This window comes from Corylus avellana, chromosome 6, assembly GCF_965113065.1.
Source record: "Corylus avellana chromosome 6, dhCorAvel1.hap1.2, whole genome shotgun sequence".
Classification (NCBI taxonomy): domain Eukaryota; kingdom Viridiplantae; phylum Streptophyta; class Magnoliopsida; order Fagales; family Betulaceae; genus Corylus; species Corylus avellana.
Genome location: NC_142495.1, coordinates 29,023,561 through 29,049,475, shown reverse-complemented (window position 1 = coordinate 29,049,475; position 25,915 = coordinate 29,023,561). Strand labels below are relative to the sequence as shown.

The following is a 25,915-nucleotide window of genomic DNA, read 5'->3' as shown; positions in this document are numbered from 1 at the left end:
AGAATGGATGATCCGACTGATCTATGATCACCACATAAAACTTATCGGAAGCATGCAAAAGGTGAAAGACGCCATCATTCCTAGAGGGAAAGAGATGGATGATGGGGCAAAAGAAAACAAAGGAGACAGGGGCATCACAAATAAAGTTGAGTACGGCTATATATTCTGCAAAATCTTATAAAATCTTGAGGTGTGTGTCCTAGAGTGGACTATAAACGATATTTTTCTTAGCTTCCTTGAGGGGAAGGAAGGGGGATCGCGGGTTAACTTGCGAAAAAGCAAAAGGACAAGTGCTGGGAGTGTAGGGTAGGCATGTCCCAGAAGCCATGAGTGGACAACTAATGTTGGCGTGACGTGACGCTAGCAGCATGCGTTTATTAACAAAACTGTAGCGCTAGCTTATTACTAGTTATTACAACAACGTGATTGATCAGACTCGATCTGTAATTCACCCAAATGCATGCATGTTCGAAACAATCGACAACGATGGTGACGATGTGGTCCAAATTCTGTAGGATCCTCTTGGAAGCCATTGGCTGTTATTTAATTACGTCGGCTCTTCCTGTTAACGGACAGTCGAGAATTTGAAGTGACTGATGAACTTGCTCATAACACAAATCAATGGTGATGTGTTAGTTAACACTAATTCTATCGATCCGGGGAACAAAAACAAGAAGAAAAGAATAAGAACAATAGCAACTACGTACTACTGAAATAGTCAGCTTAGATATGCGATAAACTTCTTCAAATTAAACAAGCAGAGTGTAGTGGCAAGGTGGGGGATGATTGAACTAGAGCTTTTCACTATCTTAACAAATTTTTGGTTTTAGAATATTAATTAAACCAATTTTTTTTTTTTTTTTATAAGTTTAAGTTATTTGGATATAAAGTTGGAATTTTGTCTTCACCTCTAATTTTAATTAAATACTTTTTTTTTTCTTGCTAAAATGAACAAGAACATCCATATTGAACTTTTCAAATTAAAGTTAAATTTGAAAAAAAAAAACTTATTTTTTTTAAATTTGAAGAGTCACTTTTAAATTGAACCAAATATCAATTAAACTCACTATATCTTTGTCTACTTTAGTTAAATATTATTATTTTCTTATTTTTTTAATTTATTTTTTATTCTTGGTAAATGAAAGAAAATGAAAATGAATATGTAAGATTAAAAAACTAAATAACTTTCACTTTCTCGCACTTGGTATTTGAGGTGCCTTGTTGATCAAAGTTAAATTTGAAATAGAGTAGAAAGCTTATTAAACGACTATTTTTGTGAGTTTTTTCAATTTTTTTTTTTTTTTTTTTTTTAAAGAGTTTAATATGAATGTTCTAAGCTGTCCTAGAAAACTAGCAAACAACCCTCATATTTTTTTATTTTTTTTTCTGTTTTTTTTTTTATTATTTAATCCTGGAGTACGGATTGCGATGCAACATTTTTTGGTGGGGAAGGATCGATTACAGGAAAGAAAGTAATAAGAACCAAGCATTCCCACACGAATATGCACTACTTGAAACCCCACTAACTAGTCACGAGAACTTCCACCCAGCAAGAAAGTTGACAACACATATATATATTCATAGGAAGGCCATTATCATTTGGTGCTCGAGATGTCAGAAAGTGTCGGCACCATGCCATAATTAAACTTGATCATTTTTCCTTCTCCAAACTATCAAATTCAAGTCCTATCCCACGTTGCATATGTATTCAATCCAGATTATAGCCTGGTCGTGTAATAATATGTGTATGTTGTTTTTTTTTTTTTTTTTTTTTTTTGGGGTCGTTCAAACGCATGGAACTTGCCAGGTTATGACACTTTGCTGCTTGGGAATTCAAGTAATAATTCCTTTTCTCCTGTAGATAGTTTTTTCCTTAGAAAAAAAGTCCACCAAAAAAGACCTGTACGTCACTTTTGTTACCAAATTTATTGATAAATACTTAGTCAATATATAAATCCTAAAAGAACTTACACAACCATCGTGCATTCGGCTTTAATTATAAATGCTTTTCAAGAAAAATATCAACTTTAACCTTTTTTTTGAAAGGCAGTTTTAAGATTTTCGGGACACAAGTATTTTGAAACTTTTTTCAAACGGACACTTTTGCTTTGAAAGAATTTTTTTTAAGTGTGCTACAAGTGCTTTTTACTAAGCTGTCAAACGCAAAACCAAATTGACTCTCAGTTAAACAATGTTACAATCCCAATGTCTTACATGGGTTAAGTACAATCTTAACTATATATATATATATATATATATATATATATATATATAAAAGATATTAGGTACCTTCTCTTATAAGTCAATTTTCAAGGTTTGTATCATATTTGTTATCAGAGTTAAATACCGGCCATGTCACGAATTAATCTAGTCATAGAAAGGATGACCTATGGATTAGATTAAAATACTAACAAGTGAGTAGAGCCACCAAAAGAGAAAATGATATATACCATCATATTAGTGTCAATTAATAGATCAGTGGGCTGCCGTGAACGTCGGCTACGGAAGTATGGTGATTTGTTACGATCTTAGTGTTTCACATAGGTTAAGTACAACCTTAATTACTATGTGTATATAAGCTCTTATACACTCTCCCTTTATAAGCCGGTTTTCAAGAGTGAGTTTTACCTAATGTTTATATTAAACAACAATCGTAGCTACTCTTTTAATTAATTTGTAGGTGATATATATGAAGCTTAAATATTTCTCGCATTTGTAAACACGTATTCCAACCGTATTGGAATCTCAAATGGTCATGAGTGTGCATGCATAATAATCTAGTCAAAATTCCGAACAAAGCTAATGAACCTTACCTAAATATCATGTGTACATTGAAGGAGGCTAGAAAACTTCCTCTTCCCACTCGCATGGTGGATAAAAAGCCAATTACTTTATTTATTTCCAATAATGAATCATATTATAATCAAACATATAAATGTCAAACATCTCCCATGATCTGATAATGATAATTCATGGGGGCCGGCCGGGGAAGACAAGGGTCCTACGAGATCAAAGCGGATGAATCTTGGAATCCCATAGGAGCTCCCTTTCCAGAGCAAAAAAACAATGTCCCTTTTTTTGGGAGAAGTACATTGGACGACATCATTTGTGGTTCAATAACAAGTATATATTTGGCGATTAGCGAAGAAATGAAAACATGTATGCTGGTTGTGGAGCACAAACATAAAAAGTCAGATTTAGATCATATATGTCCAAATGGGTAGCTACGATAAAGTGTTGGAATAATAGTATTCTTGTGTCGCAATTTGGAGGGTGTCCATATCTTCATGTTTTTCTATTGAAACATGTGGGGGCATTTTGTGATGATGCCACGCGCTAGCAAGTGGTAGAGCCAGCCATGGGGGATATTTATTAAATTATGTTTGACATGATTAACTTTTGTTGTTCAATCTTTTTCTAGTTCAACGTTCCAAGAAAAATAATGTATACAATATTGTTGATATATGCAAATGTGGATCTGCCTGTCCATTACTCCACATTATCTTTCATATATATAAATATTTCACGATAAGTCCAGTTTCCCATTTGTGCCTGGTAAGTGGTGCCATTGTTATCTTTGACAACTAGTAATTAACTCATAATCACCACTATGAAGCCAATGGAACAAATGTGTATAATATGTGATTTTCCTAATCATTTTCTTAACGTGGGATTGGGGTGTTACAATCTTTCCTCTTAAATTTAAGGCCACGTCAAATAATGTTTTAGTACCACGTAACATTATTAGATTAATATGATACCCATTTGTAACGACCCATATAAAAACGCTAGTCATCTGATCTTTACTATCACTCCAAAAAGACTAGCAATATGATATGCTCTGTCAACTCAAAATGGCTAATCCTTTTGAATTGACAACACGCATATAAATGATAGTTTCTTTGAATTCTTGCCCGTTTAATAGAAATGGATAGGAAAGTATTCGTCGAACTAAGTTTAAAAGATAACAGAATTATTATTTTTTTTTTTTCCCAAGAAGTTGAGTCTTGTACGTAGTTTCTTCTTCTTCTTCTCTCTCTTTTTTGTTTTAATAAATTTTAATGTTTTTTTCATATAGTCATGGATGTTGGAGGAGAAAACATGTATTAATTTCATGTAATGTTTAAAACATGAGTTTATTTACTGCTTTGTCCAGGAAACCAGCAAGTCTCCTTAACGCTCGATCGACCATATACAGTAAAAAAAACCTTAATTAACAGATCACCAAAACATTACAAACTAATTAAACAACAGTAAAACTAAATTTCTCTAACACTTCACAAACTCAAAACCACCAGAACACACTGGAACTCTGCAAAAGAAACTAAATCCCCTGCTCCTCTGCACAAAACACACTGGCAAACTGAAGCTGAAACTTTTCCAGCTGCTGCACACGCACAACAGAGAAAAAAAAAACCCAAACCAGAAACTTACAAAGACATTTGTATAAAAGAACTTTTCAGCTATATCAATAATTACCATTCGCATAATATTGATGACAAGACATAACAATGATGACATTGAAACACTTTTAAATCAATGACTAAATTAAGATAATCAAGACTTGATGGACAACATCGGATTTTACCTTTATTTTCCAATAACATCTGTAGTTGGACCCTCATGAAGCACGCGAGCCATCTTAAAGCTCTAATTCTTTTTTGAGTGGTACTAAATCCGGGGTATTTATTAGAAGTCTTTTAATAATAAATGTAGTAGTCTACATGACACTTATAACATTAATCAATATTGTACAATTAAATTTGGAAGTGACAATCCATACTTGGTGGAATAATTAAGAGAAATTTGTAAGTAAGTTTTTTTGCTTAATTGTTTCACTAATTATGGACTGTCACATCAACTTGTAAATAACTTTATAATAAAAGTTGTAGTACTCCTAACACTACTCGTTAATTTTACTTATCAATTAAATTTGGTTCCTTAATATTTTTTTTACTCGTACATGGCACTCATGTAAGTTTGTAAAAAGATTGTACTAAAAAGTTATAATATCCCAATTTTTTTTTTTGGTAAGGCAAAGCAATGAGTTCTTATGGCAGAAAAAACCCCAAGAGCTCTTGAATTTTGATGCATACGAGGATCTTATTCGCAGTCACATGAAAGAGGTTATTAATTTGGTAAATATTGAGTTTATTTATTTATTTGTGGATAATAATTCATCATCATAAGAAAAGATTAGGTAAAAGAATAAAAATGATTAATGTGCAGAAATCGAACTAGGATTAATGAAATTGATCGTATCTTAATTCAAACCCCAGGGACAGCTCCATAACACAAATTCAGGCAAGCCTTTCGAAGATGGATGCTCACTTGGATTCCATTTGGGCCATAAATATGAAACTATATCCAAGCCCACGTTGTCGAAGTATGGAGAACCATCTGTATACGCAGCGGAGAGAGACAAAAGGTAATACAAATTTTTTTCCAAACGTTCACTTGTTCACTTGACATTTATTACGTCAACTACTAAAAAATTAAAAAAAAATTTATCAAATTTTTTTACTTAATTTGTTATCCCATGTTGTGTCACATGGGATAGTACCCAAGACGGACATAAATTTTCAACAACATGAACGTGTCTTTTAAACATGTGAAAAACACATGCTTTCTTTCTAATGCTATATATTTGACTGCTGAAAAGATTTCCCATCTCAGAATGGCAACCATAAGCCGTCAACATTCACGATTCAGTTCCACCCATTTACTCTAATCTCAACTTTAATCATCCACGTGCAAAGTCTAACTGTAACCCTTTCTGCCTTCAATCTGAAATCCTATCAAGTGGACAAAGTTGTGCATGGCGCATGGCTGATTTTCAACATAAAAATCAGAATTTGACTTTCCTTATCCGGAATTGATAACCTGGTTTCAAGCTTCACCCACGATTCTCTCCATCTTCACTTCCTCCTCCAAACGTCACAAGGTGTCAAATAATGTTCAGCAAGCAACATTCATATCCTGATGCTAAAATCAACAAACTTCCTATTCCTGCAAGACATCATACAAGCTCCACAAAAAAACTATTCTGGAGCACAGAAGGCTATAAACCTAGCAACAAAAACATTTGAGGACATTGAGATAGAATGAGAAGAAAGAAGAGAATATGATTGGGGGTGGGGCAGGTGGGCAGTATACAGCAAAACTGTTGCCAGGATATCATATGCATGAACAACTTTGCAGGAGCAATTGCAAACTTGAGTTCCTGAGTGTGTCCATTCTCTAGTGGCACAATAAATCAAATGTACTACCACAACTATGAATACATTTACAGTCAAAAGGGTTTCGAAACTCCATGCTGTAAAATTGCACTGGAAAATATATCACTCCGGGATAAGGAAAATGGTATGGTAGTGGGACATTTGACAGACTTCAGTACTTACTACATATATGATATATAGATGATCCAACCTAACATGAAAATGCAGTAACTGAAAACAAAATCTCCAGTTGAATTGAAGACTTTCAGATAAATTAGTTGTCTCAAACGCACATTTTGAAACAAAATCACGAAAAATGTCCCATTTGGGAGTGCATTTGAAAAAATGATAGTTTGACAACTTGAAAAAATCTACATTTTCCAACCACATGTAAGGGAGTGCATTTTTAAATAGACCCAAAAGTAAAGAGGAGACAAGCTGACAGAACCAACTGGCAGGTAACAAATCCGGAAATTGAACCAAGAAGGAAAGATGTGACCATCAGGTCACGATGAGCTGGAGATATTATTTGATTGACAGAATTGATGTATGTTTCATTTCGATAATTTTCTTTCTAGGTTAGATCGAGTTGCAATTTTCCTTGTATTGTAGCCTTTCCGTAGTTGGGCTTAGTTTTCCTTTTATTTCAAGCTTCAGTCAAGTATAAATTAATATTTCCCTATATTTTCCCTTAATATCGCTCTGAGGAGTTTATCGTCATTTCAAGTTGTGGCTTGAGTTTTCTTTCGATCAGAAGACGAAGAAGCTTTTGCTTTTGTTCGTGTTTTTCTTAGCTTCTGCTACATCACTTAGCGTTGATGTTGGACCATTGAGGCTCGAGGAATGCGGTTATTCCTTTCTTCACGGACTCAATGTCATCATGGGGTACACAAGTTTGAATTTCATTACTGTGAAAGGTATATCTCCTAATTTGATTTCAGTTTCAAACTGAGAGAATGGATCCGGGTATAGGATCCTAGACTCACACAAGATTTAACCACGATTCTTCACTTTTTCTTGTTTCCTTATTAATCCAAAGACAAAACACTTGTCCACATTCCACCAACACAAACTTTCTGTTTCCATGATTAAAACCAGATACCATGGTAAGAGACGCAAATGGGTCAATTTACTGACTTTATACAAGGGTGTTGAGCTAGGCACAAGCTAAGGTGCTTCGAAAATCAAACAATAGAAATCAGTCACAATGCAAACATCTATTATCCATCGTCAGTAGCATTATAATGAATTCCCAAAAGTAAGGTATAGAATCTGAGGCAGCTCCCCCTAATTTTCAACATACAACCATATATGCCAAGCTCCCTGAGCTAGAAGAACCCATCATTTATTTACCATAATAAAGTTCATAAATACCAAACTAAGTTTCATCCGATAAATGCAAGCATCCAAAGCATTAAAACTAGACCCAAATTCAACACAACATGTATACGCACACACATATATATGTACCCTAAAATCAAACCAGCATTGGCCACTTACACATTTAGCCTCGCCAATTTCGATCGCAATTATATCAATAAAAGTCAGCATAACCAGGGTGATAATCGCTCTGATCGTCGCGCGCAGCCATGTCATTCTCAACTCTCTCAGTGATCTTCTCCTCCTCATACTTCAATCCCTCTTCCAACGCGAGCCCACCTAAAGCTCCAGCGACCGCGCCCACAGCCAATCCCGTCCCCACGCCCATTTTTGAGCTCCTGGGCTTCTGCTCATACTGCGAGTAGTCCACCGGGGCAGACGGCCCACTGGGCCCACCAGGCCCACTGTAACTCACGGGCCGATCGAAGAACGGCCTCGGCGGGAGGGGCGGTGGCGGCGCGTTAGAGTAATACCCGGAGTAGTACCCCGGATAGGCATCGGAATACGAGCTGTACTGATATGGAGGCGGCGGAGACGGAGAGGGCGCGGGGAGCGGCGACGTGTACGGCGAAGGCGGGTATCCCCTGTAGTCGCGCGGAGGAGGAATGACAGGGGCACTGGAGTAAAAATAGCTCGGTGGAGGGGCAATATGGTAATCTGGCGGCAGAGGGCGTTCACGAACGGCGAGCTTTACATGGATCTTGCCCTGGGGGCGACCCGATGGGCGGGTGAGCTCGAATTTTCGGATCCGGTTCTGGTCGTCTGGGCTTTCCAGGTTCTTGAGCGGGAGGCGGAGGGTGCCGACCAAGGGTTTGGGTGTCTCGGAGGGCTTGGAGTGGAAGATCTCGAGGGTGAGGACGGAGTCGTGTAGTTGGAGGGTGAGTGGGAGCGTGAACCGCTCGTTCCAGACGGGATGGGTCGAACCGGAGTCGTCGGACTTGGTGGCGAGCCGGCGGTCCGGGTCGACCCAGAAGACCGCGTAGGGCTTGAGCTCGCCGTTCTTCCAGTTCACGTTCTTCAGGTGCTTAGCGGAGACGATGGTGAGCTCCAGGTCCAGAGGCTTCGGTGGCGGAGGGCGAGACGAGGCCATGGCGGTCTGTGCTAACGTGCGCAGGAAGGGTGCGTAGGGTATAATATAATTGATCGAGAGAAGATAAAAGACGAAGCAGGCTGTTGGTTTAGGAGAAATAAAGGGCAAGTTGTTAGGTTCCAAATGACGGTCTTGCCCTTGATAGTGTAAGTAGATCGTACGGTCCACGTGACCCAAAGCATAATTCACCAAAGACTCAATTTGATACTCCAATTCTTTTTTTCCTTTGTTCAAATTGTATTGTAAAGTGATACACTGCCTTTAATAGATATGCGGACGAATCAATACGTTTCATATGATCCGATAAATAAAAGTGTTGTATAATTACACACCATATGATACAATGATGTAGATTCAGATCTCTCCGACACTTTATTGTTAAAGTTAACGATTTTTTTATGCACATATGCCAAATTCGACGATTTGCCACATAGAGTGCCCATTATCTACCCAAGAAAAATTGGGGTGATCATCTACAACTTTCTTTTTTTTTTGGTAGAAAAGTCAATACTATAGCATATGGCTTTATGCCATGAAACAAGTGTTTTACAACACACTATGCGTATTAGAAATAAAACTATATCTTTCTCTTTGGATAGATCAATATATATGTGCTGGTGAATTTTCTAATATTATAAATAAAATATAATGGCCAAATGGTCATAACAAATGCCATCAAACTTGACAATTATCATATGCAATAAAATTAAGAAATTAATGGCATGTAAAAAAACGGTAATCAACAATCAATGGCTTGTAAGAGTTGTAAAAGCTGAGTTACAACTGATTTTCTTTCATAAAAAACTCATAAATATAAATTAATATCAAATAATAAAAATATTTAAAGTTGGGCAGAAAAAGAAATCACCTTCGTAACACACACACAACACTAGGTACTAATTCAACATCCTTGAGTTCCATAGACACTGCTAAGTAGCCTCCAGAAGGGTAATCCCACCCTTGCCCTTCAAGTTTCGCAAGCGCAACCCGCTTAGTGGTTTTTCTGTAGAGCTTCTTTGGTAAAGGGATCGCAGCGCTGCCTACTAGAACCATGCCGGTGGAGGTTTCCGGGTCTCCGCTGCGAACCCGAACCACGTCCAAGACCATCTCGTACGTTTTGTGCCTGCTCAACGGGATGCACTCCTTACTGTTCCAAACCGGGTCGGGCAAGCCTTCGCTTTCCGCCGTCAAGAACTCTTCCCCGGGCTTTATGTGGTATATAACCCGATAAACCCGGTTGTAACATGCAGCAGAAGGATTGGTAAAAGGGTCGTCGATGCCCGTGGCGTGGTGGATTGTGACACAACAAACGATGTCGTGTACTAAGAATCTTCTGTTATGATATTCACTTAATGCAGCAGCATGTCTCAACAACGCCCCAACCGTTGCTTGATAATCATCATCTTCGGCCTCCTCTGTATTCCCTGATTTTCTCTTTCGGGGTGCGGCCGTAGGCAGACAGAAAAAGACAGCCATGGAAGTTAATTCGAAAACACAAAAATATACGAGAAAATATTGATCGATATAATCCCCTTCTACACAAGAAATCGCTCAGAAAGTTACTGCTTGTGGCCTCTGGCTCAATCTCAGGCACAATGTTAGGAGTCTTTATATATTTGTCGGAGAGCACGTAGAAGGAATTAGGGTTTTGATTTGCATACTTTAATATATATATATATATAGAGAGAGAGAGAGAGAGAGAGAGAGATGCAATTATTATTATGTTTTATTTTGTGTTTTCTGATTAAACAAAATCGTGTTACAATTTTCTTGACGGTTAAGTTACTATATTGTTTATGTTGTAATTCTTTTAAATCATAATATTATTATAACAAATTTTTTTTTTTTTTTTTTGAAATGATTATTATAACAAATTATAATTACATGAAAATTTTGCAAAGAAAAAAATTAGAAAAATACTAGATCTATACATGTTTTTTGTAACTTATTTACACGAGACAGTAGTTCATTGAAAAGTGTTAAATTATATTTTAATGACTAATATGACTCTGTTCATATATATGTTGACATATGTAGCAATAGTGTTACTCGTTAGTTTAAAAGTGCGTTTATCATTGCAATTTCGCATATCAAACATGCGATTTTAAACCAAATCATATAAATATATATCATTTGAGAATGCTTTTTTTTTAAAAAAAAAAAAAAAATTATGATTTGAAAATGTAAAAAAATATATGTTTTTAAATTGGAGACAAGATGATGTGTTTTTAAAAATGCGTAATTTTAATTAAAAAAAGGAATGTTTTTAAATGCTAAATTGCGTTTAAAAAAAATTATATTTTCAAATTGCAAATTTCTAAATTATACGTTTTGAATCATTATTTTTAAATCGCACGTTTTGAAATCATAATAACAAACGGACTCAAAGAGTACTCCCAATAGCTTATGCATTTTATCTTTTTAATTAAAATGGCCAAACAAATAAGTAAAATCCCCCTCCATCCAATTAGCTTTGGCAAACGATTAGAAAAAACTGTTAACTCCTTATAGGGCGGGACAGTTAGTGGTTTTAGAGGTAGGAAAAAGCGGTTAATAACCACTAATCGCTTACCCTGTATATAATAATATAAATATATATTTTATATTTTATATTAAAAATATGACATTAAAACTACGTCGTTTTGGTGCTAAACACCAAAACAGTGTCGTTTTAAATACGAGTTAGTAATAAGGTTTAATTATATTCATTGTTTTTTAAAACACTTTGACCCAAAACTATTTAAATAAGCACAAAAAATAGGCACAATGAAGGTCCAAAATACTTCAAAAAGCCCAAAAGCCCATATAAAGAAATAACGATTATAAAATCGTCGGTTATTAATTTGAATAACCACTAACCGCCGAGTATAAAATAACAGCTAATCGTCTTAGGTGGTTGCGGTTAGCGGTTTTAGCCAATAACCACTAACCGCAACCACTTGTAAACCCCTACACTGGGTCATGACCATCTTCAATTGGAGATCATGCTCCATCTCCAAGCTCACATCTTCTTCTTCCACTCCTTCACCTAAGCTCTACGCCGGTGAGCAATTTTCCATCGATGGACATTGGGGACGAGATGCATGAAGGTTTTGTTGCTAGCTACTAGAATTTTTGGTGTTAATTTTGTTTAGATGCTATTTGTAAGCCAATTTTGGTGTTAATTGGGGATGAGAAATGCTATACTTTCTAAATTTTTTCTTTAAAAAATTAGTTTATAAATAATGTGTCAACATTTCATAAGTTGGTAACACATTTTTCAAAATAATATATATTACGTTATTTAAAAATTAACTTAAAAAAAATAAAAATTGAGTAGTATAACAATTATCTATCTTTCAAATGCCGCGTAATGTTGTTTGAGTGCTAGTTATTTTGGTTAGTTGCTGCTGGCATATGGGTGTTTCATTGGTGTTTTTGGTGGGAATGGTTCTTAACCAAAATAAATAATTTTTTTTTGGGTTAATAATTTTTTTTGGTACTTGGGTTTTAATGTTTTTATTTTTTTTGTCTAGATTTTTAAAAAGACAAATCTTGTACTTCAGATTTTGGAAAAGACCAAATCACCACTTCCGTTAGTTTTTGTCCATCTCTTTAGCCTTGGTGGTGGTTCTGCCATCCCTAAAGGCGCCGCAGAGGGTGGTCAAAGCCACCCCATTGCCTACAGGAGGGGCCGAGCTACCCCCAAGGGCCTTGAGGGTGGTTTCGGCCACCATTTTTTAGCCATTGGCCACCCCCAGACTGGTTCAGCCACCCCTAATGTCAAACTAGGGGTGGCTTGGGATGGATGAAAATTAACAGAGGTTGTGATTCGGTCTTTTCTAAAATCTAAGGTATTAGGATTTATTTTTTGTTTTAAACTTAAGGAGAAAAAAAATAAAAGCATTAAAACTTACCTACAAAAAAAGTTATTAATTTTTTTTTAGAATTATTTTTTAAAAATATAATTGAGTACCATTTTGCTTTCATAAACCGTTGGGACACTCTAATTAGACGACTTTTCTTTTTGCTTTCTAGATCGAACCAAGTCCACGGGACCACGAGAACAAACATCGGTATTTATTTAAATTTGCAAGGGTAAAATAGTCATATTTGTAGAAAAAGCGACCGTACTCAACGTCATTTACTTTCTTGAACGGAACAACCAACTAAACAAGCCCATAGCGGCATCGGCATGTGCAAATTTGTTTGCACAGCCAAAATCTGAGATACTCTCTCTCTCCGTGGGCTGCTGGATCTCCTCTTCTCCCTCCATGCCTCAACGCATTTTCCCGAGAAAATAAGGCCTCTTTCAACAAATTTCCCGAGAAAATATGTCGGACGCTTTGATCAACGGGCTGGCGGGAGCCGGTGGGGGGATCATAGCACAGCTCATCACCTATCCTCTTCAAACCGTATGATCTTTCCTGTTTCATCTATTTTTTCCCGTATGCGTTTACTTCGTTTTGCTTTTTCTTGGGGGTTAGTTTTGTGATTTTGTTGCGTGGATCTGTAGGTGAATACGCGTCAACAAACAGAGCGTGATCTGAAGAAGGAGAAGAGGAAGCATGGAACCATTAAACAAATGTGTCAGGTCTCTCTCTCTCGCTCTGTGGTTCTTAAAATAATAATTTAGTGCAATCTTTATATTTTCTCTTTGTTTATGAATCCCTTTGATAGCTGAGAAAATGAACTTTTACTACTTTTTCTCGGTGACCAAACGGAACTTTTTTTTTTTTTTGAATTTATTTTTATTTTGTAATTGGAAAAATATGTAGGTGGTAAAACAAGAGGGATGGGGACGATTGTACGGAGGGTTAGCACCGTCACTAGCGGGCACAGCTGCGTCTCAGGTGAGCGGATTTGGTTATTAATTGCCTTTTGTTGCTATTGCTTCATTGTAATGTTATTGTAACTCTATATTTTTTTCAAAGAGATCATTTTCAACCTTGCAAATTGAGTTGGTTATGTTATACAAGTTATTAGGCACCGCGCACAGATGTTTGTCATGTTACCTCAACAAAACTGTGCTTATATGATGTAAATTTGTTTGGACTAGCGTGTATTTTGATTTTCAAAGCATATGGCACGTGGTCCCATGGACTCTGGAAAATGTGCCATCATTTTGTTCGTTTTATGTGACATGTTATCTGCACCGGCCTCGGTTTTTTTAGGTTGTCCTGTCTGCCTAAAAAATTGTCCATTACAATCATAAACTTGTAACTTTGAAAATGGAAATTCTAGAAATTTAGGATGTCACTTAATTTTGTTTCTTTATGAGTAACCGAATTTCATTATAAGCTAAAGGGTGCACCCAAGTACAAATGACATATACAAGAAAAACACGTAACCGGTAAAAGAAAACGGATAAAAAAGTTATAAAAACTGGAATTAAACAATCATAGGCAATCATCCAATAAAAAAGAGAATTAAAAAGTAGGCCTTTAACCCCGCTACTATCCTCTCTTTATCTTAAAAGCTTTGGTCTTTTTTTTTTTTTTTTCTTTTTTCTCTCCAAATATACCACATCAAGCAGAGCGGAATTATCTTCGTGACAGCTTCACTTTGAAGGCTACTAAACTTTCCTCTCCGACAAATGAAGAGATATCTCACTCGACAAGCATGACCAATGTAAACCAATCATGCCGAAGATAGTTCCATAAGTCACTAGCCATCTTGCAATGGAGTAAGAGGTGGTCAATAGATTTTCCACTCTTCTTACTCAAGCAATACCAATCTACCACAATGATTTTTCACATCTTTAAGTTATCCAAAGTGAGGATCTTATCTAAAACGACTGACCAAGCAAAGGATGTCACTTAATGCTAAGCTCAAGCATATGAAATGTCTCTTAATTTTTTTATTTTTATTTTTATAAGTAACCGAATTTCATTAAAAATAAAACGCGAACCCAAGTACACATAATGTATATAATATAAGAGAAACGCATAACCGGAAAAAGATTAAAAAAAAAAAAAGTAATGAAAACTAAAAATATGAAGACAATCATAGGCAGTCATCCAATGAAAAAGGTAGTTAAGAAGAAGGCCTTTAACCATGCCATTGTCCTCTCTCTGTCTTCAAAACTTTAGTCATTTTTCTCTCTCCAAATATACCACATCAAGTAGAATGGAATCATCTTTTAGACAACTTCACTTTGAAGGCTACCAAACTTCTCCCTGCAATAAGCGAAGAGATCTCTCACTCGATCGATATGACCAATGTTAAACCAATCAAGCTGAAGATAATTTCATAAGGCACTAGCAGTCTCATAATGGAGTAAGAGGTGGTCAACGGACTCCCCACTCTTTTTACACAAGCAATACCAATCTATTACAATGATATGCCGCATCCTTAAGTTATCTAAGTAAGGATCTTATCTAAAGCGGCCAACCAAGCGAAGGGATGTCACTTAATGCTAAGCTCAAGCATGTGAAATGTCGGTTTTAGGTTTAATTAGTAGGTATCAGTTGCTTCCTGAACACTTGGGATCAAATTTTAATGGATTGGAGAAGATTATCTCCAGTTGTATAGACTATGTGCCCGGTGGATCTCCAAACTTCATATCATAGTCGTTATGTTGTCTTCTAATGACTATAAGGGAGAGACAGCTCCTTTTTTAGGTCAATTGTGGAACTCTTTTTGAAGATGAGCCATATATTTTTTTTCTTCTTTTCTTGTGTCTTGAATTGCTCACTAAACTTCTCTAGTACCACATGATGCAGACAGTGGCAGAGCCAGAACTTCATCTTTAAGGGGGTGGAGGAGGGACTAAATATTATAAATAATTAAATATTTTTTATTTGTTTCATATATTATGTATTTTATCAGATTTTGGTGGTGTTATGGATTTTTTTTTATAAAAAAAATAGGTGTTATAAGGTTTTTCATTTTTTTTTTTTTGGGGGGGGGGGTGGGGGGGAGCTAAGAGGAGACTTTTTTCAAATTTTTGGGGTACCAGGAAGATTTTTTCGGACTTTTTTGGGGGATATTTTTAAATTTTTGGGGAGCTTGAGAGGTTTAAAAGAGGTTGTGTATTAACTTACATTCCATGAATCTGCATCTTTAGTTTATTTAGATTTCTGGTTTCTTATATACTTGCAATTTTATGGTACAGGGTGTTTACTATTATTTCTATCAAATATTCAGGAACAAGGCTGAAGCTGCTTCGCTTGAACGTATGAAAATAGGGATTGGTGATGGATCGGTTGGAATGTTGTCATCACTTCTGGTGGCTGCTTTATCAGGGTGATCTATTTTGTTTATGGAGTTCCAATATCATAAATTCCTTTTTTTTTTTTTTTTTTTCCGGACCTATTCACAAATTATGTGGGTGATTGACTTTGGTTATACAATTTAGGGCTGAACAATCATTGTTTCTTACTATTCCCCCAAGAATAGCTGTAAATCCCTAGGTGCCTCAAATTTAATTGTGCATAGTAGTTGCTGCTTTGTCTTCTTCCCTTTGATTATTTCTTTTGAATTCATGTAATTTTCTGCTCAAAAGCTGTTTGAAAATTTCCTTTTTGTAGGTGTCTGAATGTGCTTTTGACAAACCCTATATGGGTAGTTGTTACACGAATGCAGGTAAAAAACAAATTGACATAACCCTCAAGTTTCTTTCATGTTAAAATGTGAGACACAAAATTTTGATTTCCACATATGCTGCTGTTGCTCTTTTCTTGTATTATTTTTTATGATTTACTTTGGCAAAAACTTACATTGGAAATATTATTGGAACCTCAGCTGATTAAATTTTTCTATGCCGACTTTCTTATCAGTTCTCAAGACCTATGGAATCATAGTCTTGATAGTGTTCCAAGTAGCAGAAGTTGGGAAGCCAACCTATTCGTTCTGTTTAGATCATAATATCTGTTTCCTTGGACAACGTTATGTTGTACTGATGGTCAAAACTCATATAGTGTAACACTCCAGAAAGTTGGTTGCACATTGGAAAGATGAATTGCCCCATTGAGTGGGTAGATTATAAAGGTGTTCATAAGTATTAAGTCTCACATTGGTTTCTTGCCAGGAAAGACTGGGCTTCATAAGTGATTCTAGGGAACTTCAAGTGCAACTTGACTAATCTTTTTAGAGTGGTAATGCATATGTGATTAGCACTTTTCTTGAGTTGTGACAAATGGTATTAGAGCAACCTAGTAACACCATGAGACGATGAGGCATTGCATGGTGTGGGCTCTGACAAGGATGTCAGGAATTTGAGTGGAAGATATTGTAACACTCTAGATGAATTGCCTACATTAATGGGTAGCTTTTAAAATTGCTTATGGGTGCTAAGTCCCATATTGGTTCCTTGGTGAGATTGAGCTTTATAAGTGATTTTAAGGAACTCCAATTGTAACTTAACTAGTTCTTTTGGAGTGATATCGCATATGTGGTTGGCACTTTCTATGGGTTGTGACAAGGGAAGCTGTCATGAATTTTGCAAGCTAGGGTGAAACTTTGTAATTCTGCAAAGCTTTGTCTGATAGCTAAAAAGTACTCCAATTAAAATGCATTATACTAGTTAAAAAGTATCTCTTAATTCCTGTTTTTAACTATATATCTTCATGGTTTTTATATTCTTTCAAGATTCTAAAATACCCTATAATGTTAGAACCCATGCTCTTCTTTCAAAATTTTGATAGTTTATGATATGCATTTTTTTTATAATGTAAATAACTAATTTTATCATGAATTCTCTTCTCTGTGTTTGAAACTAAATTGAATAAATGGAAACATAATCTCCCCCTCCCCCTCTTTACCAATTATTACTCTTAGTGAGTCCAAGAGTTTCGTCCTTTTTTTTTAATTTTTAATTTTATTATTATTATTATTATTTTTTAATTTTATCACTTAACGAAGTTTTCCATACAGACACATTCAAAAATCTCAAAGAAGTCCCACCCTGGTCAGACACTGTCTGTAACTCCAGATGAAACAATTCCTGCTGCAAGTGAGCTTCCTCCCTATGGAACTAGTCATGCGGTATGTACAATAATTTTTTTTTAGAGTTTTCCCCCTTTTTAGGGATTCGATGACATTAGAGCTTATAAGGTTACTCCTCCTGTTGGTTTCAAACTTCTATACAAGATGTATGAAAGCATTCGTGATTGCATCATATTTCACCTAAATGGATCATAATTATCCTCTGGTGGAGGATATGCTATAAGGACATGACAGTAATTCGGATATATTTCACATTTCTGGTGGACTGATAGATTGAATTTGTTATCATTGTTGCTGTTGTCCAATAGATCTGATGCAGATTTGTTAGCCAATTAGCCAATTGATTGTTGAAGGCAGAAATAGAAATGAAAGAGAACACTTGACATTTACAAACATAGAATTTCAAGTGCCAATACTGATTAATGAGAAATGTTTCACACTCCCACTTCACACTTTTTGATGATGTTGTGAAAATCACCATTCAAAAAAAAAATAATAATAATAATAATTCATCTAAAATCCAATAGTGATTTTCACTATTACATCAATGAGTGTGCATTTGTAACTGTGGGAGCGAAAATGTGTGTAGCATTTCTCCTGATTAATTGCGGCTCAGAGTATTAAAAGTAGTTCGTATTAGGGAGTGAAGAAAACGAGGAGAAAAGGAATAGCAAATTGATTAATGAGGAGAAAAGTAGTGCTGTGAGCATTCTTTTTTTCATCTGCTGGGTTCTGGCGTTTGCATCTATAGCTTGCATTATGTCTATGTACGCATAAAATTTGACTGGGAGGCATAATTGTTTTGCTGTTGACTTCTCTATTGACTTTAGTTTTGCAATGCAGATGACGTGGGCTTTAATGCTTTTTTCTAATTTTTAATCTAATGAGGAACATTTACAGATTCAAGAAGTCTTTGATGAAGCTGGAGTTCGGGGTTTCTGGAAAGGTGTATTCCCGACATTGATCATGGTACGTGAGAAGTGGCTCTTATTTGTGCTAAGGGACATCACTGATTCTTCCTGCTATTGATCGCAGGTTAGCAATCCTTCCATGCAGTTCATGCTGTACGAAACTATGTTGAAGAGGCTGAAGAAAAAACGTGCCTTAAGTAAGAAGGGCAACAATGGAGTGACTGCTTTAGAGGTTTGGATTCAGCACTTCCATGCTCCCATTTTGCTTCCCATCCCTTAAAATGTTAGGTTTTTTAGCTGACAGATTGCCTGATTTTGGTAGATATTTCTTCTTGGTGCTTTGGCGAAACTTGGAGCTACTGTTGTGACGTATCCTCTTTTAGTTGTTAAGGTATATGAATCAGCTTCTAGAAATGACTGCTTATGAAGCAGTGTTGACTTAACTCAAAACTTGAATGGATTGCAATTAAACTCACAAATCTTGTTTTGGACTGCTCTTTGCCAACATCAACCCTGTGAAGTTGATTGCAATGTCTGAAATTCCGGACTTAATTTTAATAACTAAAGCTTAAGTGGCTATGTTAGTTCCTCAAGCATTTTCTCCTGCCCTGTTTTTGAATTTTAGCAACTTGTTGGTTTTGGGCCTTTGGCTAGCTGATACAAGTTTTATCAGTAAGCAAGAGGGAACAAAAGTTTGTCCTGGAAACAAGGGGAAAACTTGCCAATAATATAGGTCATTCAGCAGATATCTCGGCAGAGATTTAGCTTATGATGGGTAGAACTGGAAAGAGAAAATGTTACTCTAATGCATTTGGTGTCGAAATTGAATATGCAGGAGGAGTACTAACCTTGTTTTAGTTGAAATAACCTTGTAAGCATATATATATATATATATATATATATATATATATATATATATATATTGAAAGATGCGCTTTCAAAATAGGCTGATCTATTCAAATTTTCACTAATTTGTTGGTGTAACTTATATTGGTTTTTCTTATTAATACTCTTCCATTGCAGTCACGACTTCAAGCAAAACAGGTTTCTACTGGAGATAAAAGGCATCATTATAAAGGTTCGAATTGTTTCGGTGATTCTTACTTGCACCATTTATTCTGAAAATATCAATTCCTATCGTTGTAAGTCTTATCTGCAGCATGATCCTGTGTATGATAGACACAAAAGAATATGTAGCCCATTATTGGTTGGGTTTTCCTTGAAATATTAGCTCTTCTAAGAAATTTCTGCACCGAACCATAATCATGTTCAAGAGGCTTTGTTCGCCAAAATTTTTGTTTTCCGTCTTTTGTTCTCTTCGCAAAACAAAAGCATTAACAAACAATTTAAACACAAAACAATACCAAAAACACAAAATACAATTTTCACTGTTATATTACATTAGAACACTTTTTTCAAACCAAAAACAAAAAACACTCTCAAAATACATTAACAAAAGCTAATTCCTCATGTTTGTCAGATATTTTGTTCTTGCCCAGGTTGTAATGTTGCATATCTTTCATTACTTCGATTCAGGAACATTGGATGCAATCCTAAAGATGATCCGCTATGAAGGGTTCAATGGCTTTTACAAAGGGATGAGTACAAAAATTGTGCAAAGCGTCCTTGCTGCTGCTGTTCTATTCATGATTAAGGAAGAACTTGTGAGGGGTGCTCGGTTATTGCTTTCTAAGGATGCTATTAACGCAGTGAAATCAAAGCCTCCATGATTCCTCCTCTCGATATTTTTTTTCCCTCTCACTATCTTTGTGGTGTGTCATTTGGATAAATGTTTATGAGTGCATTATAGCATCCATATCATTATGATTATGGTCCTATTATATTCGTTAGACTTACTAGACGTTAGACGTTAGACTTTAGACGTTGAAATGCCTCTGATTTCTTCATGCAATATCATTATCCCGTTTGTAAGAACAAATGGAATCAGAAATTTAATAATATATATTAGAGTTTGATATTTATTTCTATTCCTGACACCTTAATTGTTTCTTTTAAATTAATTTATTGCACTCTTTCAACTAAAAACCTAATTTTTATTAGGTGATTAAGAAGTCGGAGGTATTTTATATTTGGACACCGCACTCTTCATCAATTGTTTGAGCCTTGTCCTCTCAAACAAAAATTATAGGGTTGGCCTATTTCTCGTTTTTGTGCCAACACGATATTATAGGATGCGAACAATCCATATAAATGGAATTTTCTTATAGGTATTATAGTATTTATTACAAGTTTCTTATAAATTGGTGTTGTAGTTTAAGATACTAATCACATCGGCCACTAAAAATGGACTGTCAAGTGGCAGTTTACATGATACTTATCATGTCAATCACTACAATGTGGATTGACATAATGTTAGAAATTATATTTTTATTTTACAATTATACAATTTTTATGTTACTGTCCCAACAAACATTTGAATTAATCTTTCTCAAGAAAAACACTTAATTGTTAAATAAAAATATCGTATATAATATTATTCTTTATAAAAAAAAATTTCACATGAACCATTATACGACCGTCTAGATTTTTTAATGGTTGACGAAATAAATATGATAAAACTAACAGTAATCAAGCATTATCGTTAATATATAAAACATAAATGATAATTTTTTTCCCTTATCGATTTTCAACTATTCACATCGACATTTACTGGACCACGCCTTGGCTCTTCGGCCAGGGCCACCGGCATCACCGAATGCTAATTAACCTTACCATCTTCGAACAGGCGACAGCACAAAAATACTTAAAAGGCTAAATCATCAAAGTATAGACGCTTTTCAAGCACGCATAGACAAGGCTCGGCTCCTACTGTCCCCTCTCAATTCTCTCCCATTTCTCCCAAAAATGCAAGAAAAGAAACCAGAAACGGCCGCCAAAAACCCTAAGAAGGCCAATCTCTTAGACCACCACTCAATCAAGCACATACTCGACGAGTCCATCTCCGAGGTAAATCAAGCAAAAGAATAGAAAGAAAACCCTAATTTTCTCTTTCTTCTTATAGATCCATGATCATATTCTTCCTGTTTTTCAACTTTCTTTGAATAGATCGTGACGGGTCGTGGATATGCGGAAGACGTGAGGATGAGTAATGTAAGATTGGTGATGGGAACGATCATAATTATCATTGCTCTGGTGGCTCAGTTCTACAAGAAGAAGTTTCCTGAGAACCGGGATTTTCTCGTCGCCTGCATCGTATTATATCCTTTTTCCTCGCATGAGGCTTTTTAGGTGTGAATTCTCTTTTTGTTACCGTTAATTTCTGTTTGATTGATGAGAAAATCAATTTGGTTGCTGAGGAGATGTGGAACGAGAAAGAAAAAGGGTCATTTGGCCTTTTTGGTTCAGGTCTTTACTGAGAATGTGTTGGCTTTGTTGTTCGATCTCTCTTAATTGTAAAAAAGGAAGTCAATGAAGAACAATTTGCCAAATTTCACTGTTTGGGACCTGAAAAGAAAGAATTAAAAAAAAAAAACAACAACAACAACCAAATTTTTATAAACATATGATTTCAAAATTCATTATGTTTTTTTTCCTTTATTGATTTTTTGACAGTCAAATGGAAGCATATGATATGGTATGTTATACCATTTTACTCGTTTTCAAGTTTGTTTGATCTTTGACTCTGGCAAGTATATAGTCTTCAATGGGTTGTTGCAGCTGCTCTTATACACAAAGGAGAAGAATGCGATCCTGTTTACCTATCCTCCTGCGGTAAGATCCTTTCGAGACGGATTAGCAATCATACTAGACAATGTGTTTGAATTTAGAGATTCAGTCGTTTTCTTTTCTTTCTGAATGATGCAATATATTTGGTAATATAAATACTGGTCAGTTTCCTCTACACTTGTATGGCTACCGTAGTTTTCACAAACATTTAATCACCATCCTAAGTTTCAGGTGGTTACAAACTTTCAGTAGCGCAGTTTTTTTATTTGCAAATATTGTGCTAGAAGTATTTATGTATACATCTTCGGATTGTCTTACCTTTTTCTTAAATATCAATAAAAAATCTTCGGATTGTCATCAAGGGCAGTTTTAGATAAATGCTTACCTACCGTATGGAGTTTAACAAAAGCAAAATCCCTCTGAGTCAACTGATATCCTCATTAAGTGGTGTCATCATTGCGCAAAATATAAAGCTATAACCTGCTTGAAACTTGAAAGAGTACCTGTTAGAAGGTATATATTTGTGCAAAATTTGGAGAAAGTGTCCAATACCCTGCCTGATGAGCCTGTTTGTGCTTTTGCCAATGGCTCTGTACAATAATGTTTAGAATTTGGACAGGGATAACTGGATACTTGATATTTGCAAATTCTTGAATGAGTTGAGGAGAAATGAGCTGTAAAGTTAGTCCCATAGATGTTATTTTTCTACAAAATTCTTCCATTGGTGTTTTATGTATGTAGATTGGTTAAAAACCAGAGGTTTCTCACAAATGAGGTAATGCAATTATTCTTCCATCATAGTTTATTTTTCCGTAAGCTATAAGTTCTTAAGTAGATTCTAAATTCTTCAATAATTGCTTGTAAAAATACTGAGTCTGCATGGATAGGATAGTCGAATGAAGGAATAGGTGCTGGATCATCAGAGTTTAGTTTTCTTGGTGAAATGCTGTATGCCTTAAACTACTACAACTTAAGACATCATTTATATAATGTATAGCTACTTTTAGTCATGGCTTCTTACTCTAGTGGTGTCTTAATGGTAAAAATGAAAATTTATCATATCTACTTTAACTGCCTGTCTGTGCCAACAGCATGTGCTTCCTCTCTTTAGTTATGAATAGGGGCCCTTATTCGAGATTACATAGTTTGTTCAAGGGAGGGAATGCATGCAAGGTAGGGTAGTAGAAGCAGTCGTGCTCTCCTTTTAGAAAGACAATGTACTAGCATGAGTTGGTTAGGAGAATACATGATGGCCTGGAGACAGCTCTCAAAATATGCATTATTAGCTTAATCATTTCAAAATATTCCTGAGTGATTGAGATGTTGGGTTAAATTATGGAGTTTCTGTGCTAACTCATATTGCTTCAGAGGTCTCTATTTTGGGATACTAGCTCTAGTTAGAGGCCTAATGGAGTTTATTTTGGTTAGCAGTGTTTGGTAATTATGATTATGAGTTGGTTTGACTTGGATTGGTTGTTCTGACATTCAGGAGGCATCTTTTTGTGATTAGGGATGAAAAGCTGGAAGCAAGAGTACCAGCACCACTTGGTGCATTTGTAGGATAGATAATACAAGAATCTTTAAAATGAGATAGTAGTCTTGCTAAAGTTCAAAGTATGAGATAAGTCTTTCTGAGACCAATATTGATTTCGAGGTCTCCACATTTATCCATGAAGAAGAGTCCTTTTTTGGAGGTTTTGGATATTGTTTTATCTAACCTGAGTATTTAGGGCCTTTGGATACCTCCTGTGTGTAGGACTACCTCTATGGTCTAATACTCTACCCGTGAATTAGAAAGATTATTGTTTAAACAACTTGGAAGCTTTGGGCATCTCTTAATTCCTATTATAGATTTGATAATTTAAGCTATGTTTATTGTTTATTTCTAGATCTTTCCATTACGAACTTAACACCCCTTTTGAGGTCTAGCCTTCATGGTTTCTTGAAGCCACCCGGAAGCCCATAAATCTTGGTATGCATTACCTCTTTTAAAGGCTACAAACTTGTGCTTGATCTGAAGAGAAATAAAAACAAGGCAAGCTCTCTGAATATTTGCTTCTTGAGTAAATCAACAGGTTGTTTAATAAACAAGATCCAGCTTATGAAATATACATTTCAAGACATGTTGAATGTGTAATAAAATTTATTTGTCCTCCATCTTAGTTGCAGTTTCTCTGTACAGGAATCGTTTACCAGCACTGGCTTGGTGGTGTCTTCCAAATTGCCAAGATTTTCAGATATGTACACACTTACCATAGCAAGTGCAGATCCTAAATCAATTTCTGCAAATGAACCTGTACATCTTACCAAAAGTGTTACTCAATGGTCTCTCTCTCTATCTGCATACACGTGCATACAATCACACAAATTGAGTTTGTTTTTTTTTTAAAGGTTTGAACTGCATCAGTATATGCCTTTACATTTTCTGGTCTCTTGTGATGTTACAGGTTCACCAAGGATGGAGTTTTGGTGGAGGGCCTATTGTGGAAAGATGTTGAAGGATTAATAGATCAATATGCAAGAGAACCAAAGAAGAACAAATGATTTGAAGATCTCGAAAATGATCTTACGGATCCGGGGAGAATTAGCTCCAAACGTTATCTGATAGGACAGTGGTTGGCAGAAAGAACTCTAGTTATATGTCGACGTGACTAAGATGTTCCTCATTGACATCATGGTTTTTTTTTGCGCTGATAAACTTAGAACCGAACAAATGGAATTAAAATCTTCTCAGCTTTATAAGACAATTTACTCCATTGCAGTCGATTCAGCAAGTGAAATCTGGAATATTTGCCATCTATATATCTCAAAATTTTCATTTTCTTTCAAGTGTTCTCCCACTTCTGATGATAGTCAAGCTTTTAATTGCAACTGTCTAATGCTTTATACTATGCATGAGTTAGATGGTTTTCACTATCTAGTTGCTTTTTAATCAAAAAATTTACCGCCAATCTTTGATTCAATGCTGAGATGGGTGTGGATCAAGGATCATGGGCAATTTAATTTGTGGCTAATTAGATTTCTTCTCAGTATTGCCATATGCTTTCTTTCCCCGGACTCTTCATGGCAGCTAGAAACTTGGCAGTACATGGATTTCGGTGTGCAGCTTATGTTGCCCTCATCGCTCCAAGTTTTGCTTTGTCCCAACTTCCTGATGTATGTATTCACAATATCGTCCAATTGTTTGGCCAATGTTTGAGAGAAGGGTGAGCTGCCGATTGAGATTTCTTGTTATTAGGCTGTTCGAATTTGGGCAGCTGGACTCACTAGCTCTAGGCAGGTAGGTTCTGCATTCTAGGCCGGACGAGGCAAGTGGGCTTATAGTTTGCTATGAAACACCGGCCTGTCTTGATGCAAGAGAGTATGTTCTCTATTTGAAAATTGGAGTAATGCTATTTCCACAAGCCTTGGCTTGGTGTAGGACGAATTTCTGTTGAATTTGACAATTCGTTGGAGAAGCTTGAATTCCATAAGTATATTATTTTCCTTGAGCACGCCCTCCCCTTACACCTGAGATTCATCATATGAAGGGGGGAGGGGTGTGTGTGAAAGAAACAAGTCATTGTTGATGCACGTTAAATCCGACTTCGGAGTCACATGTATCAAGGGGAAACATTCATCATGGTTGCAAATACTTTAGGAGTTGAAAGTTAGGCAAAAAGTGGAAGAGAAAATTCATGTCATCTGCAGCATATTCCCAG

The 25,915-nt window shown here is 35.8% G+C and overlaps 3 protein-coding genes across 3 annotated transcripts; 2 read left to right on the top strand and 1 right to left on the bottom strand.

The window, feature by feature from the left end:
• Positions 1 to 7,542: 7,542 nt before the first annotated feature.
• LOC132186666 (uncharacterized) lies at positions 7,543 to 8,771 on the bottom strand. The gene has a single exon (XM_059600659.2). It carries the CDS (start codon positions 8,686 to 8,688, stop codon positions 7,753 to 7,755), a length of 936 nt encoding a protein of 311 aa, XP_059456642.1. The 5' UTR covers positions 8,689 to 8,771; the 3' UTR covers positions 7,543 to 7,752.
• Positions 8,772 to 12,847: 4,076 nt separating this feature from the next.
• Positions 12,848 to 20,515, top strand: PXN (Mitochondrial substrate carrier family protein). The gene is made up of 11 exons (XM_059602563.2): positions 12,848 to 13,082; positions 13,184 to 13,261; positions 13,446 to 13,520; positions 15,785 to 15,915; positions 16,200 to 16,254; positions 17,545 to 17,655; positions 18,517 to 18,585; positions 18,652 to 18,759; positions 18,850 to 18,918; positions 19,551 to 19,605; positions 20,064 to 20,515. The coding sequence occupies exons 1-11, from the start codon at positions 13,002 to 13,004 to the stop codon at positions 20,255 to 20,257; spliced, it is 1,026 nt and encodes a 341-aa protein (XP_059458546.1). The 5' UTR covers positions 12,848 to 13,001; the 3' UTR covers positions 20,258 to 20,515.
• Positions 20,516 to 21,201: 686 nt separating this feature from the next.
• Positions 21,202 to 25,036, top strand: LOC132188430 (Microsomal signal peptidase 25 kDa subunit (SPC25)). Its single transcript, XM_059602875.2, has 5 exons — positions 21,202 to 21,494; positions 21,594 to 21,745; positions 22,178 to 22,259; positions 24,397 to 24,539; positions 24,662 to 25,036. Exons 1-5 carry the CDS (start codon positions 21,393 to 21,395, stop codon positions 24,756 to 24,758), a joined length of 576 nt encoding a protein of 191 aa, XP_059458858.1. The 5' UTR covers positions 21,202 to 21,392; the 3' UTR covers positions 24,759 to 25,036.
• The last annotated feature ends 879 nt before the right edge of the window (positions 25,037 to 25,915 follow it).